The sequence below is a fragment of the Aphelocoma coerulescens genome, chromosome 2 (genome assembly GCF_041296385.1).
Source record: "Aphelocoma coerulescens isolate FSJ_1873_10779 chromosome 2, UR_Acoe_1.0, whole genome shotgun sequence".
In the NCBI taxonomy this organism is placed as follows: Eukaryota; Metazoa; Chordata; class Aves; order Passeriformes; family Corvidae; genus Aphelocoma; species Aphelocoma coerulescens.
Genome location: NC_091015.1, coordinates 16,055,865 through 16,075,953, shown reverse-complemented (window position 1 = coordinate 16,075,953; position 20,089 = coordinate 16,055,865). Strand labels below are relative to the sequence as shown.

At 36.5% G+C, this 20,089-nt stretch overlaps 1 protein-coding gene across 3 annotated transcripts in view; it reads right to left on the bottom strand.

Annotated features, from left to right (window-relative positions):
* Positions 1-20,089, bottom strand: part of MPP7 (MAGUK p55 scaffold protein 7) — a 156,487-nt gene that overhangs the window by 31,912 nt on the left and 104,486 nt on the right. For all 3 annotated transcript variants that reach the window (XM_069006569.1, XM_069006568.1, XM_069006570.1), the window contains 6 exons: positions 14,041-14,172; positions 5,827-5,908; positions 4,675-4,760; positions 2,799-2,873; positions 2,001-2,197; positions 1,410-1,474 (listed from right to left, as the gene is read on the bottom strand). In XM_069006569.1, the coding sequence (XP_068862670.1) occupies positions 1,410-1,474; positions 2,001-2,197; positions 2,799-2,873; positions 4,675-4,760; positions 5,827-5,908; positions 14,041-14,172 (637 nt within the window). The remainder of the gene's footprint in view (positions 1-1,409; positions 1,475-2,000; positions 2,198-2,798; positions 2,874-4,674; positions 4,761-5,826; positions 5,909-14,040; positions 14,173-20,089) is intronic.

Below are 20,089 nucleotides of genomic sequence, written 5' to 3'. Positions count from 1 at the left end.
GTAAAACCTTTCACTTGAAGGTCACTAGAAAGATGCAGTCCATTACAAAAGGATTCATGCAGTGTTGCTGCAGCAGCTGATTTACCTCTTCAAAAGCACCAGTGCCACCTTAATTGAAGGCTCTTGTTGAGTGTATTATCCAGAGTCAAGAACAGTGGGCAGAGAGAAATAGCTATACCCTGGGATCAGACACTTTTCCAAAACTGGGGCAGAGCAACTTGACCTAGAACCTAGAAAAACAACAGATTTACTTCAAGCTGGAGGAGCTCCTCTTGTTTCTAAGATCTATGTAAACAGAAAAGCTATAGTGCAATTGTAATGTCTGTTACTGTAATTACAAAGCTAATCAAGGGCTTTGGAGTTAACAACAGCATTAGGGCACACAACCAAAGAGTGAAATGGAATGAAAGATAGAAAATGCAGATTATTAGAAAAATTACAGTTACTGTCAAGCTTCAGAACACAACAACCATAGCAAGAAGTTAGGAAAATTGCAACAGAAACCTTGGTGAGGAGTTTTAAAGTTAAAAGCATTTAGTTTGGCACTTAGTGTGCCAGCATCCACTGTTTGCCATAGTATCCATACTTTTTCTTTCATTGTTAGATAATGAAAGGTGATTGGAAATATTAGACCGCTTTCTGAATACTTCTAGTTGAACTCACAATCATGTTTGTATTTAAGATTTAGAACCTACTGAAGTGTGATAGTTTCTTACATTGCTGACTTTGTTATGAGTCTGCACAACTGAAAGAAATAACAGGTCAAGTAAAATATGCAATAATACTTAAACCAGATGTCGATGTAAATTCCAGTGAAGAGAAAATATTTGTTTCAATGTATGAGCTTTCTTAGAGGTTGTTTTTCTTATATTGTGCAACTACTGTATTTAAAAACAGAGACTATTAAGAATGAGTTTGTTTAAAAAACATTAAGAAATGATTCTGTGAATGTGTATCAGCGAAACGAATGTTCTGACTGTTAAAAAATTCTACTGCTTCATGGGACACAAAAAATTACCAATTATATGGGTGAGAGAAGGGGAGATTATCAGACCTTTTATCTTACTCTCAATATAAATTTCACTGTGTTGATGCAGTCCAAATTATATAAACTGTTCAGACAATTCTGTACTTTTTCAACAGGGAAAGAATATTCTTCAACCTTTGAAATATTACATATCAAAATATTAATTGGGCTCAATACTTCAAAAATAAAGTCAGAGGGCTGGGAAAGTTTCTAGCTACTTTTAAAGCTTTTAATGACATTATTTATATTTATTTTCCTACTGATAAAATGGGATCAAGAAGCTGTAGTGCCCAGGAGAAATGAGTCCTATAGTTGAAACAAACTGCTATTTTATAAGGTTAGAGATTGGAGTATTATTTCTATTCCAGGTTAACAAACTTACATGATTTTCTGTTGGAAATTTTCAGTGGCTGAACCTGCACTTCTGGTCTTCTTAGTGCAAATCTCCTATAAAATGGGAGGTGGTGGGGAAAAGACACAAACTCCTCAGTTTTCACTGCAAATTTGCGATTAATAAACACTTAATATCGTGAGACTATTGCAAAATACCCAGAAGATTTTATAAGAAATTAACTTAAAACAATGCAATCCATTCACAATCTAAAAAAATTAAATCTTGCCTGAAATTTTTGTAAGCTCTCCAAAACCTGCTGCAGTTCTTATTCCTGCATAGTACATCAGTGTGGATGCAGATACTGATGTGCTATTTTCCATATGTTTTTTCTTTCAATCTGGATCAGCGTTATCCTATCAGTTTTTGTCATTATCAATTCTAGCCAGAGAAATAAGGAAATCCAGAGTATTTCAGCAACATGTTTCCAAGTTCACTTGTCCTGCTGCAAATGCACATTTATTGTACCCGTGCAATCTACGAGCATTACACATGCCAACTACGCTAACTTAACAACTCAGCAATAAGTCTATTACTCTCTTACTACAAAAAATAACGAAATTACGCTTCTCAGTAGCTCACCTCTCCTGGAAATGCTTTGAAGGGATCAAGCCTGCTCTGGGATTGGTATCACCTTCATGTTTGGCTTGCCACCAAGTTGCATCATCCTGGCTCATGATCTGAAGGATATCTCCTTTTCTGAAAGCAAGTCCAGCTTCTTTACAAGGAATTGCTTTATCTTCATTAGGATCATAGTCAAATAAGGCTCTGATAAACATCTGAAACAAAGAGTGTTTTATCTTTAGAATCAAAATATTAAATGCAATCCAAAGGTACATCCCTCTTCTGTTTCTACAGTTCAAAACCACTGAACTAAATAATGTAAACATTTACTGCTGCAAAGCATCCTTATGGATGTCTAGCATTGGAAGTTCATATGGGAATGTTCAACTCATTGCTTCTGCAAGTGCAGCCTCAATAGATTTAAAGGCTCTGTGACTCGGGGCAAGCAGGACTTTGCAGGTGCATAGTGTGCCCATATGAGGAACAGAGAAGATTCTGTTGAACCAAGATGCTGTCGAGTGTCTTCTACCTAGTGAACAATGACAGGAGTACTTGGAACCAAGCCAGGTCCTTGCAAAAGGTGTAAGATTACCTGTCAAGTACACAGCTGAGAGTTCAGGCTTAAAAACCATGTTACACCCAATCATAAATTCAGCACCTGTGTATTGAGGCGTACAGTGTACTATAAATTGGCATGTTGCAAAAATTGAGTCCACAGGCATAAATCACAATCTTGGTTCTGTCATCCAAGCAAAAAATACATATCATCCTCAGCATAACAGTTACTGTGATGGCTTCTGAAATAGTCTTGCTTACCTTGCCTTCCTTCATTGGCATTTCTTCCTTCACACTGGGTATAATTTTAAATGTAATGGCTCCTTGAGACTGAGCCTGGTGAACATTTGAAAAGAAAATGCACTGAGAATTAAGCTATACATTTCAAAGGAAAAAATTCAAATGAATTTAAAAAAATATAATGAGTCTATCCTCTCCCAAGCATGATCTCTGGAGTTTGACACCTTCACCTAACCAAACTTTGTACTACAAAAATTAAAATACCCACTTGAAATGCTTGGGTTTACTTGCTTCTCTGGTGGGGCAGATGGACTGTTAAAAACTGGGACCTGCATGGTTCAGAGGTCCAACTTCTGTACTGAAGGCAGAAGAAAATGCTACAGCTAAAATATATGCATATTAGAAGCAACTGCTGGACTCCTGGCACAGTTTGGACATCCCTGGAAAAATCGAACTAACATTTCATTTTTCAAAAAAAAAAAAAATTACAGAAAAATTCAAACAGGCTTGTGCCATATTTATCATATAGAGCTATTGGGGGGGATTTATTCTCTTGGCAACTTTGAGAAACTAGAAAAGAAAAACATATTTGAATAGACTACATGTACTAAATGGAAAAAAAGCCCTCCACTATAAATCTTAAACAAGTTAGCCATCATCAACCACCTCATCCATTCATCTTTCCCTAGATCCCACTTAAAGTGTGTCTGGCTGCATTTTACTTATTAACCACAATATATTCCCACTGCCTCAGTGACATTTTGCTATTGAAGGAAGTGCTAATCAGTTGGAGGCTCTGCTACTATTGCATGCAGCCGACAAGTTTCATAAAACGAGCAGAGTGCTACAGACAGCCAACGATTTAAGCAAAATGGAAACAGGCCTGTCCACTACCAAGTGAGACATTCTTCTGCTGGCATGTCTGCAATCCAAGGCTCACTGCTTGACAGGCAGCAGCCAAGGTCTTATTTCACCCGCCATAGGGCTGGAATCAATAGTTTTGTTACTTTAGAAACAAGCTCTAACTAGCTTTTGATGTTTATACTGTACCTCAAAAAGGTAAATGGGGAAATTGTTCACACCTTTCCAGTGGTATTTTGTTTCTAGACATTTTAAAATATTAATTTTTGAAGGAAGCTATGGTTCTGTAGGGAACATGAAACCATAAAGCAAGAATGAATATCAGCAGGCTAGCACTTGAAATGAACCATCTCGTTTACTGAACTAAAACTGTGAGACAGCTACTCAATTCAGAAGGACAGCAACGTATTTATGTATATAGAAATGCCTACAGCAAGAATAACAGAGCTGTCATGAACCTCATCAATTTCTTTGATGTAAAAATATTAAATATTTCTGAAAAAGTCTAAATTAGCTAATTTCCAAGTGTTTCAATAATGAGAAATCAGACTGGTTTTAGAGACTTCAGTTTAGAAGAGCACAGACAGTATAGTATCCATGGCTACATACTGTAAATCAATGTAATATAAAATCTCCATATACCAGTCTATCTAGTACCTGTATTATTAATTAATTGTCACATGGAGTGACAATGAGTTATTAATGAGTTATTAATGAATGCATTTAAAATAGTTTGAATTCAACAGATCATGGTGGGCCTTAAATCTGTAGATTATAAACTGAAGTCTGCAACATTGTGCAATATATTTATGGCAATATTACTGTCTTTAACTCTTTACAAGTAATCTATAATTGCATATATATGTAATGCATGGAAAATCACTCTAAGAGAAATGACAGGTTTGTAAATTGTGGCACTGGAAGAAAAGACATTACAGTAGAATGTATTTTTTTTCTAAGAAATACAGTAGAAATCATAAATCTAATTACTTTTTCATGACTCTTCTAAATTAATTTTAAAATGTTTGGTATTTACCAAAATGTGTATTATTTCTTCAGGCTTTTTATCATCTACAGGAATCCCATTGACTTCCCTCAGTTCATCACCAACATGAATAAGTCCTACAGAAGAAAAAGAGAAGTTGTGAAGCTGTAGCTATGTATTACACAAAAACTGCCATTACTATTCAGCTTGTTTCTCCCTTGTTCATACACTTTAAGCTCCAACTTTCATACACTTTTAAGCTCTAACTTAAAAACAGGAATATATGGTGAACGTAACAGCTACTATCCTCTCAGACAAATTTGATAAGGTGGTTGGTTAACTCATCTCCCTGTCTTCCTCCTAAAATTAGTACCACCTTCTCTACAACTTCTCCAGACTTTCATGCAGATGTTTGAAAAATATCTGTGCCAATTCTTTTTCTATTGATACTACTTTCTTAATGCTAGACAGCTGCAAGTAGTGCAAAGATCACTTAGGCTGGGAGTGCTAATTTGTGGCACAAATGCTTGCTAATCTATCTATCTATCTATCTATCTATCTATCTATCTATCTATCTATCTCTAGATTTACTCCATGGCTGCATCTAAGAGTGAAACACAGCTGTCCTAGATTTTCTTCAGAGAAAAGAGACACCTTAGTGTCTGATTCAGGACTTCTTGATTAAGTTTTTGCAGACAGTGAGCATCCCAAACTAAACTATGGTGGTCAAGGATGTGCTGTTATTTGGAAAACTACCAGCTGAAACTCCAAATGGATGTTCTAATATAAAATAATGTCAGCACCACGAGTTCCTCCATCAGCAAGTTGGCATATCCCATCATGGTGTGTGATTCTTGGGGTGTCTGGCACAGGGACAGGAGTAGGACTTGATGATCCTACTGGGTCCCTTCCAACTCAGCATATTCTATGATTTATAAGTGGATGTCATCAATTGGAAACAAACCACAATATATATATAAAAATCCCTCTGTATCCACTAACTCAAAGACACCTTGCTGCAACTGAATTAGCGAAAAAAATCAGCATACTTTCAGCAGTATTGAATTATCACTTTGGAAAACTGTCCAGAGCCCAAATACTTCTGCTTGTGATATATTTAATTTCTACAAAATATGCCATTTGATCTCATCTTGTTCTGAGTTCTAGAACTTGAATGGCTAGTGCCAAACATCAACACCTTACCACTTCTATCTGCAGCTCCTCCACGCATTATCCTGGCCACCACAATTGCACCAGTATGTTCATCCTTTTTAATAGTAGCTCCCTTCAGGAAAAAAAAAAGAAAAAAGAAAGTTATTTGGTTAATCTCAGCATAATTTTAATACACTACACTAAAGAACATTTGCTATGTAAAATGGCAAAAAGCTGACATTGTATTAATACGTGATTAAGCCAGGAATGATACTTGCCTATGAAAAGAATATACAAAATATGTTGCTCTATTTCTGTCCTCTTAAAATTTGTCTTCTTTTTCAATCAGAAGTAATTCATGCATTCTGTGAGTACACAGGTTTAAAGAAAAAAGGACAATGATGGAAAAAGTTTGCTTTTCAATTTAATGGTAACTGCAGCGTACCTTATATGAGTCTGCTGCTAAAATTTAACTAAACTACTGCTGCAAATTGATAAATTTTTGTTCCCACATGAAAATAGGCCATACAACATACTACAGGTACAGAAGTTATATCACTGTTCATAATTGTTGCACTTAATGCTCGGAAATGGCTGTGTACCCACTGATCATCCTTTTGCTTTACAGTGTTATCAATAAACAAATACAAATTTGAGAAGTGTCCTTGAGTGTTGGGGCTCACCTGGAAAACTCACAGGATAGAAATACAGAAGAGGGGAACATTTCCTGAGTTAGTCATGGCTGTTTTCATACATTATGCATAGACAGCACAGGGCACTGAGGTAAAATGACATTGTGTAGTTAAACTTCCAATGCACAGCTGTCTAGATGAGAAAAATGCCTTTGTAACAAGAACTGTGAGGCTGCACTGAAAAGGGGCACAAGGTGATTGGGAAGCAGCAGGTAGCAGCAGTGCCAAGTGAGAAGGGACATGGAGGCATGGAGCTGCTGCCTCAGCTGCAGTGCCAGTCCTTTCAGGCAGAACTGGGAGAGTGAAGGTGGAAATGCTGGCCCTGTTCTGGGAGACAGAATTCACAGAACAACACAGGGGATTTTTAACTAGGTAAGTCATACTGCATAATCACCTCCAAAAAGGTTATTTGATTCAGTATTTTCAAAAAACAACAGAAAAAAAAAGCACGCCTTGTCCATCAGGTTTTTAACTGCACATGATTACTTTCCCATATTAATCTAATTAGTTACCTGCAATACCTCTAACTTTGTTTATCAACAGAGATATTAAGGACTCTGTCAGGTAAGTCAAGTTTCTGAAAATTTCCATATTTGCAATTAGTGAATGAACAGTACTACTTCACCTCTGAGTGCTATGTGCACTCTGCCATCACTGGTTAAAATTTCCTTCCATCAGAGAAGTGTTGTGCTTGGAGTAAGGTACAGAAGTACTTTTTAAGGAAGTTCCTTGAGTAATTTAATGGCTTTTATAGCTACCTTCCTATATGTGTTTAGAATAAACATGAACATCATATTTATCACTACTTCAATTTTTAAGTGTTTCATGAACATAAAGCTGAAAATTGTACAAATAACGGAGCTGAGGTTTTCCTACAGTTAGCAATTTCACTGACTGTAAATAAACTTGTTTCCCTTTACCTCTAAGATTGAAATACAGCACAAGTCATGAAGACAAAAAATGAGAGATTGATTTACATTTTTTGTATGCAAGTTGCATTTACTGCAAATAGAAAAAAATTAAAGCAGTCACCATTCACTTTGACTGAAACTTCAACAGCAGCCAGCACTCCACAGCAAAACTGATGTGCTATGTTTGTGCATTTCATTTTACATCCTAAATTTATTAGTCAGAAATTCTATCTATAAGCAAAGTAATTCTGCAATTTGCCAGCCTTATGTATTGTTTATTATGTAATTATATCAGCATGCACTTGTTTTCATCCAGTTTCAAATTAGTCTGAGAGTTTCAAAAATATAGATTTAGCTGCAGCTAATCTCAATTTAAGAACTCATTACTAGACTTCTGTGCAAAAAGAATTGCATATCATTAGGAATCTATTAAACAGCCTTAAGCCCCCTAGCTTATATCTCAATAATAAGTTCTGACCTTGCAGCAACAGCTACTAATTTAAAGTTTATTATTAATACCTGGAATGTTTTACCTGTTGTAAAGTAAAAAGGATTTTTTTGGTTTTTTTCTGAATATATCCATCAAAAAGAAAAAAAGCAAGATGAGGCTGCTAGAGGCATAAATACAGGACATTTCCACTACACTGTCCATAGAGAACAGGCTCTCCTAACTAATCAAGGAAAGAGCCTTCATCAGAAAGGCTTTATGCCTTTTACCTAGAAGTCAACACAATGAAATGCCACCAAATGCAAATGGCAAGCAATGACTGACAGCCCTCCCCTGTGATCACCCACTATCCCAGCCCCACGCTGATATCTGGAAGGTGGTACTTCACTTCGCCAGGCTTTTTAGACAGATCCTAGAAAAAAACCTGTGTGCAATCAAGGACCACACTATTGACCCAGACAGCATCTGGAAGTAACAATAAGGCTCTTGTCCAAGTGGAACAGTCACTTCATGCTGTATGTGATTATCACTACTGGCACAAAACTAATTCTCCTAGCACAGATTAACTGATCTGAAAGATGGCCCCATGAAGATAACAGGTAAATTGAAATTTTCAAACAAAGGACAAAAGTTCAAAATGACAGGAAAATTATTTAACCCAAGTTTGCTCACTGTCAGTAGCTCCTCTGTGGCAGACCCAAAGTAAATGGGCAGGTCCATGAAAAACACTATTTGAGTTTATGTATTTGTACCTTTAGTACACAAATTAAAAAGAGGGTTCTAGAAATTCTACTTTACTCCCAATTTAGAACTCTTAAATCATCAAACACAAGTGGATTTCTTTTTGAAAACCTGAGGAGCTGATTTTCTGAAAAAGCAGCTTCTCTTGTCCTGCTGCCAGCCCTGCTTAAACTGTGAGGCATATATAATCTGGCAAGAAATTCTCCTTATAAGATGTTCAGCTCCAGTACTTTCAGTTACATGTGCAGTGCAGCTCCTCATTTAGAGCTTTAAAAATGGAAGAAGGTTAGACTGGACCTCGAAAGCTGGAAAATATTTTCGGTGTTGTGAGCCAAAAGGGTAAGTTACCCTAAATGAGACATATACAGATGTAATAGCATAGCTCAGTTTAAAATACTTTTAAAGGGAAAAATAAGGAGTTTGGGAGCCATATGGTGATCAGACTGAGAAAATGCTTAAAGGTATACCATACAAAAGCACTAAAAATAATACAAGCTCCTTCAGCAAGGCTCTTTCACTGTTTTTTAGTTGCCTTTTTTTCCCCCTCCATTTTTAATGTAATACCACTCAGTGATAAGCATTGCTCAGGGTTTCACAGATGTGAGCTTTATTAGTTCATCCATTTACTGCTGGTTCCAGAATATAAACATTTTAAGTCTTTATTTTTAAAGACAGAAAAACTAGCCTGTAAAATATATTACTAATAAGAGAATTTGAAACATCAGTAATATTTTTGCATACCCCTCTGTTAAACAAAAGCACATGAAGATGATAAATGCAAATAAGTACTTCAATTAGCCTTATGTTAATTCATTCTCTATTGAAAGTGCAAATACAAGTATCAGTTACCTACCTTACAGTGAGGAGTTATTTAAAAGTTGATATGCACTTTAGACTATGTAGACTAAAGCTAGCCCCAGATCCAAATTAATCCCACCAAAAAACAGCTAGGTTCATCCACTAACATGAACTGAGCTACAGGGACTAAGAGTGTGAGGTGAAAGCTGTAGCATCTGCATGAACAGAACACACAAATGACTCCTTTAAATCACCAAAATTCATTTCAACCAAGTTCAGCTATGGAAATAAGGTATATAGATCAAGTTACATGTCCAGGCTACTTCTGTAGCTCTGGAGAATGAATCGTCCTTTCATTAAGTCAGGAATCTTAAATAGATGGCATGGGCCATTCTCTGGAGCTGCCTATTTTTCTCTTGACTCTAGACATGGCATGGCATAGACGTCAGTTTTCAAACAGCCAGATTTATGTGAAATGAATCTTTGTGACAAAGAAGCAACCATCTGAATGTGAAGAAGCATCGTATTCAGAGTAACAGCTGTAACAAACCTGGAGTATTACATTTGGAAGCTGGAAGTAGTAGGAGGCCAGGTACTGAACTCCTGGTAGTATGGTTATTCATCCCGGATATCAGGAATGCTAACTAGGAACAGGGCTGTGGCTGAAAAAGCCTTGGAGAGGTAGGCATAAGTAAAAGCTCTCCGAGCTCTCTGATAAAAAGCCCAATTACAGACAAGTGAATTTTGGATTTTCTCTGAAAAGAGATGTTTCTACTTCTCTTTATGTAAGGTTCAGAGATGTTCCAAATTTCTTTGTTAAAATAAAACATCCTAACACAATTTCACCTCACTTGAGGGAGATGCTGCTGGAATGGCATTTGCTAACAGAGCCTTAAAAAACTGCCAAACCCAATACTGTGAAAGGATTAATAAAAAGTTTAAAACACCTCTCTCAAAAAACTGGGGGAAAGTTCAGCACTGACTTCTGAATTGATGAAATCTGGCAAACAGAAGGCCCTCCTACAAACCATGTGTTTCCCTCTCTTTTGAAATGATTACTCCTGGGAGCTCAGGCTTCATTAATATATTATTAACCCCTGCTTAGAACACTGGTGAGGTGCTTAACTCAGAGAAAAGCATGAACAGGAGCACGAGAGGAAATGTGGAGCAGTTTTATATAAAAATGGTGACTAGGTATATTCCAAAGAAGTTAAGAGCGTGCCTAATTGCTTCACAGTGAGTACTGTTGAAAGTCATCCAAAGGAAATGCAATTCAGAATGTCCAGGGTGTGCAACTGATGTAAAGCTCATGGCTTTGCAGGAAAACAATCTCTACTGCTTGGGTACAGATAGAATATGAGACTGTGTCTGGAGTGGAAGAAAAGTCTAAAGAGCTCAGTATCTTCAAGTCAAGAAACCAGACAATCTCTATCCCAGTAAAAATATTGTGTAGTACCTCCAATACCAAGCTCAGTTGCTTCCAGAAGTAGGATTCTGATACAATGTTGCAAGTGGAAGCCAGACTTTTTGACTGGAGAATAGTAAATCGATTAACAGAACAAGTAGAGATTCTTAGATCTCTACTAAGAATATCCAAGACTTCAGAGCAAGCTCTGAAGGAAAATCCATTGAAAAGGCATAGAAATAAATAGTAAATGAAATTATAATTAGTTTAGTAAACATAGGTCATGGTCTACCTTCCTTTAGTAAAATAACTTTGGGAAGCATAAACACAGTAGATCTAATATACATAGTATAAGCCTGTCTTTAGTTATTTTGCCATGCCATATTTCGTTAAGACCTTATCTGAATTACTATCCATGTTTCTTCTCACCCCCACCTAAGGGGAAAAAAATCTAGAGAAGACAAAGACACAAATAATAGGTTTGTTATATATTGTGGTGATGGTGTAACAGTAAGTCGCTGTAAATCTGACACAAAGAAATTAATGTTTGACATGAATATGAATAATGCTAAAATGGATTGAACATGCATTATGGAAGAGGAGGAGGACACTATATTCTTTGAACTCTTCCTGGAGAACAAGTAACAGGACTCACCATAAGCTCTTCTCTAACAAAAATAAAACATCAAGATAGGCTCAGGATCTGGAAAGATCACAAATAGTTTTCCCACACAGATAAAGCACAACCTTAGAAATGCTGGAGATTCCACATGTCTGGTTAGTCTGCTCCAGTACTGGACTTCCCAACTAATGGAATACTTCTGTCAATTCTTAGTCTAAACCTCCCAGGGCTGCACCTTGTGACCACTGCCCCATGTTTTAGCATCTTTCACTGCTGAGGAGTTTGAATTTATTGTCCTTGTGAGCTCCCCACTCTCAAGTACTTGTATGCTGCAATTAGCTCCCACCCTTTGCCTCCTCTTAATAAAAGGTCTATGACAGATTCCATTGTAAGGCTGTTTTCACTTTGGTAAATAAACAAAGCAGTCTTGAACTACAGAAATTAGTTTGCTCATATGTTTTATATTTTCCATGGCTGCTGTCATGTCTAGTAAAAGATCTAAAACCCCTTCTCTTACCTCAGTAGCACAAGAGTTGTGCCAAGTGTGGATTTAAGAGATTGTACAGGTTTTGGCTGGGATAGGGTTAATTTCCTTCATGGTAGCTCCTATGGTGCTTGGTTTTAGATTTGTGATGAAAACAGTGTTGATAACACAGGGATAATTTAACTGTTGCTGAGCAGTGCTTATACACTGTCAAGGCTTTTCTGCTCCTCACTCCACCAGTGAGGAGGCTGGGGGTGCACAAGGAACTTGGAGAGGACACAACTGGACAGCTGACCCCACCTGACCAGAGGGATATCCTACACCATATGCTGTCATGCTCTGCAATAAAACCAGGGGAAGAAAAAGGAAGGGGGGATGTGTGGAGTGATGGTTTTTGTCTTCCCAAGAAACAATTACAAGTGACAGAGCCCTGCTGTTCGGGGGATGGCTGAACACCTGCCTGCCCAGGGGAAGTGGTGAACAAATTCCTTATTTTGCTTTGCTTGCACATGCAGCTTTTGCTTTACCTACTGAACTGTCTATCTCAACCCACGAGTTTTCTCATGTTCATCCTTCCAATTCTCTCCCCTATCCCACTGGGGAAAATGAGTGAGTGGCTGTGTGGGGCCGCGCTGCTGGCTGGGCTTAAACAGACACACAGGTATCTGGAACAGCTCAGTGTCCCACTGGAGTGAGGAGGCAAGAGTGGAATTTGACAAACAGCTCAAGGATAACCTTTGGCTTAAGCAACTGGTTTTGTCCCTTTAAGAGAGCTTAAAATCTCAAAAGCCAATATACAATGTATACATTTCTTAGAAGTTTTCAGAAAATATCTGAGTTATGTTTTAAGTTACTATTATCCAATCCATTTTGAGTTACTATTAACTTACAGTATTTAACTCCTAAGTCTTAGTAACAAATCATGTTTGTAACATGAAACTATGTAAGTTAAGATTTTATTAAGCTTTTTCTGACAAATTAAAAAAAGGTGTTTTAATTAACACTAAAAAGAAGCTGCTCAATTAGACTTCATTTCATACGGTATGTTCAAATCTCCACATACCTTTCAGAATGAATAATCTGATATTAAATCCTAAAGCAAGCTTGTTTTCTTTCTCAAGGAATTTCTTTGATAAAAAAATATAAAAAGCTTAAAGCTGTGATTTAAATATTTGAGGAAAAAATATTTAGTATGTTAAAACAAAGTAAGAACTTTCCATATGGTCAAACTTGTAATTATGCCCATGGGTACCTACAGTCAGTCAATAAGAAAACTAATTTCTTAGTTAGAAATTAGAAATCCATCAATAATTAGAGTGATAGTAAGGTATCTACTGTGGGACAAGCTACCCTTGTATGTCTAATAGAAGCAGCACTCTCCCACTGTCATCTCAAGTACAGTATGATGGCCTTCTCAAAGTACGTTTGCAGGTATTTCTCCAGGATTGGTGTCCATTAAAACAAATATTCAGTATAACATAAAACAAAGCCCTTACTGGTTTGCAGGAGAAAAAGAACATAGTTAAATTTTATACAAGATGACTCCCACTCTACAGCAAATAAAAATAACCAAATCAGTAAAGCATTTTAATATTCTTGTAATACAACCTAGGTTTAGTCCTTTCATTTTTCCAGATATCCCCATGAAGATATTAGCTTTCTAGTATTCATAATGCAAAGTACAACAACAGACATCTTAAATTTGCCCAGATTTCAATTCAAGTATTTTAAAATATGTTTTCATGCTTTCTTTTCAGTGTACTGAAAGGTCATGGTTTTTTACATGAATGGTAACAGGCACAGTTCACAACACAGGTCAAGATTTCTTTGGGGATTCATTCTCTGTCTCTCATTTTAAAGTAAGTTCATGATTTGAATTCAAGATAAAAGACAAATACATATTTGATCCAAATGCTCAGACTGGCCCACATGTATAATGCTTAAACACCATGATGACCAAAATCTTATTATTCATTTCATATGCTTTACTAATAATGACTGTGAATGGAAGTCACAAGTGTATTAATTAATGTTACAAACAACCATGTGTAATGTCTGTCTATCCATGTTTCAAGTTAATATCACCCATTCACGTTCATAATCTGAGCACTCCCCACCCTGCATGCAAGCACAAAACCCCAAACCAAAAGACAGAGTTACCTACCAACGGTTCCCGGTTCTTGACGAGCCTGATTATTTTAACTGAATCCTCTTCTTCATCAATATCATCAGGCATGGGGGGCAAGACAGGATCGTAGTTCTTCTGAGCAACAGTATCATGTACAGAGAGCAAAGCCTGGAAACATTAATAGTCAGTATATTATTTGGCATCTGAAAAGTTTAGGGAAGGCAAAGCAGAGGATATTATTTATACCTTGACTCTACTACAGTGATGCAAGTAGATTGAATAGAATTCTTGTATACAATTTTACTTCATTTCAAACTGATGAAACAACTCCATAAAGAATATGTTTCCATATATACAATGTATGCTACTAGTAAATTGCAGATGGAGCACTGTGTCTTCATACATACAAAAACACCATGCTTGGTAGCTTTGCATGCTACCTTGAAATTACAAAACTATGAACAGGAGAAAACCTTAGTCTCCAAAAGTAAGTAAATAATTATACTTGCCCTAAGTAAAATGTTTATTTGATACAGTAGGCAGTCCTATGAAACAAATAAGCAAAATAAGCACTTTCCAAGACTTCTGTCCAAGCACAAGATGTATGACATGAAGCTGTTACCCAACCATTCCTTTCACAAGAGCTCTGAAAGCTTACCTGGTTACTGGATTCCTTTCATGTGAGCCTCAAATTATCTTAGGAATTTTTTATTTATTATGGAATTAACTAAGATTGAGGAACATACTACTGAAACAATTTAGTTTAGGCAGGTGCTTATCAATCACCTGTTACATGTCTTTCTTGCTTCCTTTCTTTCTCTGTTGCTTCTCCAGTTCATGCATAGCTTGAAAAATAGATTTTTCAAAGAAAACCCTAACAAAGATTGACAAAAGGTCCCATCTTAAAAATAAAATAATTTGTTAACTTTCAGGAAATAAAGAATCTTGAAAGGCAAAGGAAATTAGAAAGCTCATTCTCCCAAGGCTAAAAATAATCTCAGTGATAATACAAAATTCACACTTCTTTCTAGATACAGAACTTGTGAAGTTATTTTCTATTTTGAAAGATCTTCATTATTTGTAATACCTTGTAAACTGGTGAAAAATGGTGAAGTAATGCTTTAACTTTTGCAGTGAAAACTGTAAAATGTACCACATATAACAGCAACAGCCATACATATAATTCTATCTACTGCTTTCAGTTGCTTCTGTTTTCAAGTAGTTTCCTCTCAATACGTGAATATTTAACAGCTTTTCTTAATAAAGGACAGAAAAAGGCTACATTTCTCTGATGCCAGTTTCCTTGCTACTTAGTAATAGGTGGACAGTATTTGACTGAGTACACAAATGACCAGAAACTCTATGTTCTCAAGGATAACACAAATGTTTTTAAAAAGCATGACACTTCCATTATTCTATTCCAGGGGGTTATTTTCTGAATGAAGGAAATTTTTAACAACAGAAAACAATTTCCAGGCAATGCTACAAGCTATCATGTCAAAAGCTGAAGGCAAAGAGCATATGGTAATCTTCAAATTCTGAAGTCTAAATTTAAACTTAGGGCTTCAACAAAATAAACACACAGGAAGATCATGCCTGCTTCATGATAAATTACTATTGTTTTACTAATTTTTATGCACATTGTACAATTTAATAAAAACACTTCAACACACTAATTATTTCTGGATTTCTTCCCAATAACAGTTATGAATTTATACTACTTACCATCAGAAATTACCGTCTTCCTCCAACAAAAGATCAGTTTTACTTTAGATCTGAGCTAAAAACCTCAGGCTAGCAATTATGGATCCTCCTGGAAATGTTTATTGTGATGCATTACATATGTAAAAGCCAAGTAATCACATGCAGTCCTCTAAAGATGTATGTGAAATATCAAAGATACACTAAAACAAAAGTAGTGTTTGCTTTTACTTCAGGCTACTTACAGTTAAGACTTCTAAAACTAGTCTTCTGCAATTACATTTTTTCCACATAAAGCTAGGGCACATTCATGGACTGGTTCAATTTAATGAGGTTCTATATTGCAGTTTAAAAACAATCAGGCAGATAGACAAAACAGATGAAAATAATATAAAGCACCATTTCAAGAGTAAAAGGCAGACACTTAAAGCATATTCAAAAGAACCTTGTCTTGACAATGAAACTTGCAAAACAGATTGTGTCCACTTCTACACTGAATGATGCCACCAGTGTTAACAAGACACTTCCCTGCTCTGACTGCCAGACCAGGCTCCTGGACTCCACATACGGAACACTGATGCTTCCCAAGTGCTACAAGCCAGTACCAATCAATGCCTGGTATTTATCATGCTTTTCTTCAACTTCACAACAACTGGAACGTATCAACCCATTCCTTTCTTCTCCCAAAGAACATATTAAACCACAATGTGCTACAATTAGCAATGTATCTTTTCCTCAAACTCCAGCACTACTTTATCTCAGTGCAAAGATACGTATTTCAGATAAGAGCAGGAATACCAGAAATTATGGGCCTTTTCTCAGTCAAGCTTTCAGAAGAGCTTCTGTCATCACAAACTTGTTTATGATGTACAGTGAACATGCTAAGATTTCTTTCCTTCTTGTTTTCCATCGTTGCTTCTTTTAACACACTACTCTGTCCACTGTAGTTGCTCTGAAATATTCATCAGCACAGATTTCAGGCAATAACTAATTTACAAACAAAACTTAAAACACCATTTTGATTTCACTTAACATGTTCAACCAGAAGTGATCAGTCTGTCCTTGAGAGCACTTCCATATGTTTTGAACACATGAAGAAACTACTGGATTCACAGATCTTCAGCAGAATCTTTGTACCATTCAATTAATATAGTCTAAAAAACTGTGTATCAGACTAGATGTGTATAGAGAAGGATGGGACTTTATTTAAAAATAAACAAGTAACAAGTGCCAAGAAATAAAACTTGGATCCTAAGATGAACAAGATTTACCCTGAATAATTGGGCAGTAAGTGCACAAGGCAATGTAAAGGTAGCAATGTTCTCTTTTTGTACATAAAAACTAAAGAACTGTTTCATTTCCACTATACTAATTAATTGTTTAACTCTCTCAGGAAACTGCAAGAAGTGTATACCAATTTTTTTTTTTTTTAATGTTTTGGTTTTGTTTTCAAATACACAGCTCTTTGGAACTATGTACATAGGATCCAAGATTTGGGTCATGTATACTTAAGCACCTCTGGAGAAAAAGATTTTATTTCAGCTCTAAGTTCTATGCTTATGATTCACTAATGTAAACATGGTCCATATTTAGAACTTGAAAGAAGGTATGATTCAAACTCCTGCACTACCTAAATATAAATATTGATGTTCAGCTAAATTCTTAGACATGATCTAGCTGGAAATGAATACTTTCACTGGACCTCTGAAATGTCTAATAACTAGTGCTGTATTTTTCACATTAAAACTATCACTGATCATTTCACAGTTTATAAATTGAAATTTTACACTATCAACTTACACAAAGAAAATCTGACATTGGAAATGTTACAAGTACTTTTTCTTAAACTGTTCTGAAATTTTAAATGTTTATTTAAATTGAGAATGTTATTAATGAAAACAATTCTACCCTTTGAAAAATGTGTATCTCTTAACTAGACTGACTATATTTTTGCTCTTCTAAAACTATGACAAAATTCATATTATTTTTTGCTTCTCTTTATATTTTGAGATCTGTAAGAGTAAAAATACACCAGCAGTGCCTGGTTCATGAACACAGCTCCTTATGTTTTCTAATTCTCTTTATTAAAAATAATCTCCATCTAGGATTTATTTTTCATCGATACTTTGCGTTTAGTAGTCTAGAAAAGCATTTTAGAAAATGGTTAAGTTAAAGAAGTGAAACAGAATGGGTGAAGAAACAAAAGCAGCCTCTTTTATAATAGTAATTGGAAAAAAAAAACATTATTGGAAGCTTAAATATTGAATAGTCATCAACAGAAACTTTGTAGCAGCTCAAACCAACTTTTACGAGCGCCAACAGCTGCAACAAGAGTGCGACCCTGCCAACGCAGCGGCTGGCGACCCTGCCTGTGGAGCACATTACTGCCCTGGCAGCACAGTCAGCAAAATGGAACAAAATGGCCCATGACTGTGCTGTCCCGGCACACAGTTTGGATCATTTGCACCAGCCACCTTCTCTGGCAGTTCAGCTTGAACTCCATCAGGTGAGACACAGACATTTTCCCACCTCTTTGCTTTGCCATGGTGCCAGTAACTGCCACTGAGGCTGGCACAGAAAAGTTTCACTTGAGGAGAAAAGTAACCTTATCAGCAACCACAGCAATGTGCCCCTGAACTCACCTGGCAGAGCTCATCCACCAGAGAGCTCAAGTCATATTATACCTTCCTTTGAGATAAGGTTACAGAAGAAATAAAAAAATGATGAAAATGTTGGTGGAGAAAATTATTTAAGATTGGCAAGATTAATTTATGAGTAACTCGCATAAAATTAAAATAATGTGAGTGATGTCATCCAGCAACAGATACCAAAGAAGAAAAGCTGAAAGATCTGGGAGAAGACTGAACCACTGAAGGAAAGACCATCAAGAGCATCAGAATGGAAGGAGAAGCATAAGAGTCATAAAAGCCAAACAAGTGCAAGAATTTGGAAAATAGTAGAACAAACCAGCAGAAAGCCGAAGCACTATGGTGATGGTATACAGACACCAGCCAGTGTGTGGTAAAGCAGCCATCAGAAATCAACAGCACGTGGCAGTCTCTTCACCACCACCACTGCCTGCTAAGGGACTATGTGCAACTCTAACCGTGATGCAAGACAAGGGTTAACAAGGGAACAAAAAGGCAGGTGAGAACAGGCATCTCAATTAGCAGATAAGAACAATCACATTATCTGAACTCTCCAGCTTGGCTAAAGCATGAAGTATAATCCAGAAGCAGAAGCAAGCAATAAAACTACAGACAGGAGAAACTCAGTTGTGCTGCTGAAGTGGCCAGAGGATGGCTGGAGCAAGAGCAAAAAACATTTTTACAAGCTACAGTAATCACACACCAAGCAGAGAAATAGTATTATTCTTTCTGATGCTGCACTAATCTAATCACTTTCCAAGAGAAATCTGGGATTTTCTGTTGTGTACAAAATTCCCAAGTTAAATACCTAGAGTAAATAATGTTAAAGAAATCACTTAACTTCAGTTTGCTTTTGCTACTGAGGATCACTCACACTATTCAATCAACATAAGCAAAACAGGGATGGTAAAAAAAATTAAATAAGGTCCTTTATCTTAAGCATAATTTTGTGTTCTTAATCAGGAAACACCTTAGTATACCAAGGGGTGTACTAAGTAAGAGGTAAAAAAAATCTGGGCTAATTTACTTCTTTACATCCTTCAAATGATAAATTTTCCTATATACTCTTTATAAAACATCTAGAAATTATACACTGTATGAGAAGACAGCAGTTACATATGTACAAAAGAGAAAATAACATTTCATGCTTGCAAGTGTCCCATCTGTACTTAAACTAGAGTTGCCCTCTAGTTCAAGCTTGTCCAGTTGGCAATTAAATCCTTTTCTCTTCCAATCTGACTTTGGTGCAGCTGGGTCACAGCAGTAGTTCAAAATAATAACAACACATACTGTGTACATGTGTGGTTTTGAGTTCTTAATATCTACCGTAGACTAATGATCTTAGCACAGCAACATCTCAGTTGGATAAATATTCAGTATATATTACTTTTTCCTCTTTACTATGGTGGACTTTATTCATGACTATGTGAACTTCCTTTCACGAAAGGGTAATTTCCTTGCCTGAAAATGCTATTTCTTGATTTCAGATTCACCACTCTGAATTGATGGGTTTACCTGCAGCTGGTAGCCAGACGGCAACAGCCAACAGAAAAATGAACTTTCTGCGTCTTCAGACCCCCGCTTCCTCTGGCTCAATGTTCACAGCCCCTGGAGATGCTTCCCAAGTCAAACTGTTCTCAGTGTTCACAGAAATATGCAGTCTGTCCATCCATGTCATCTGGCAAAGGTGTTAATACCCTTCCAGATGACAGCCCTATGTTCTCCCTCAGTTGTGG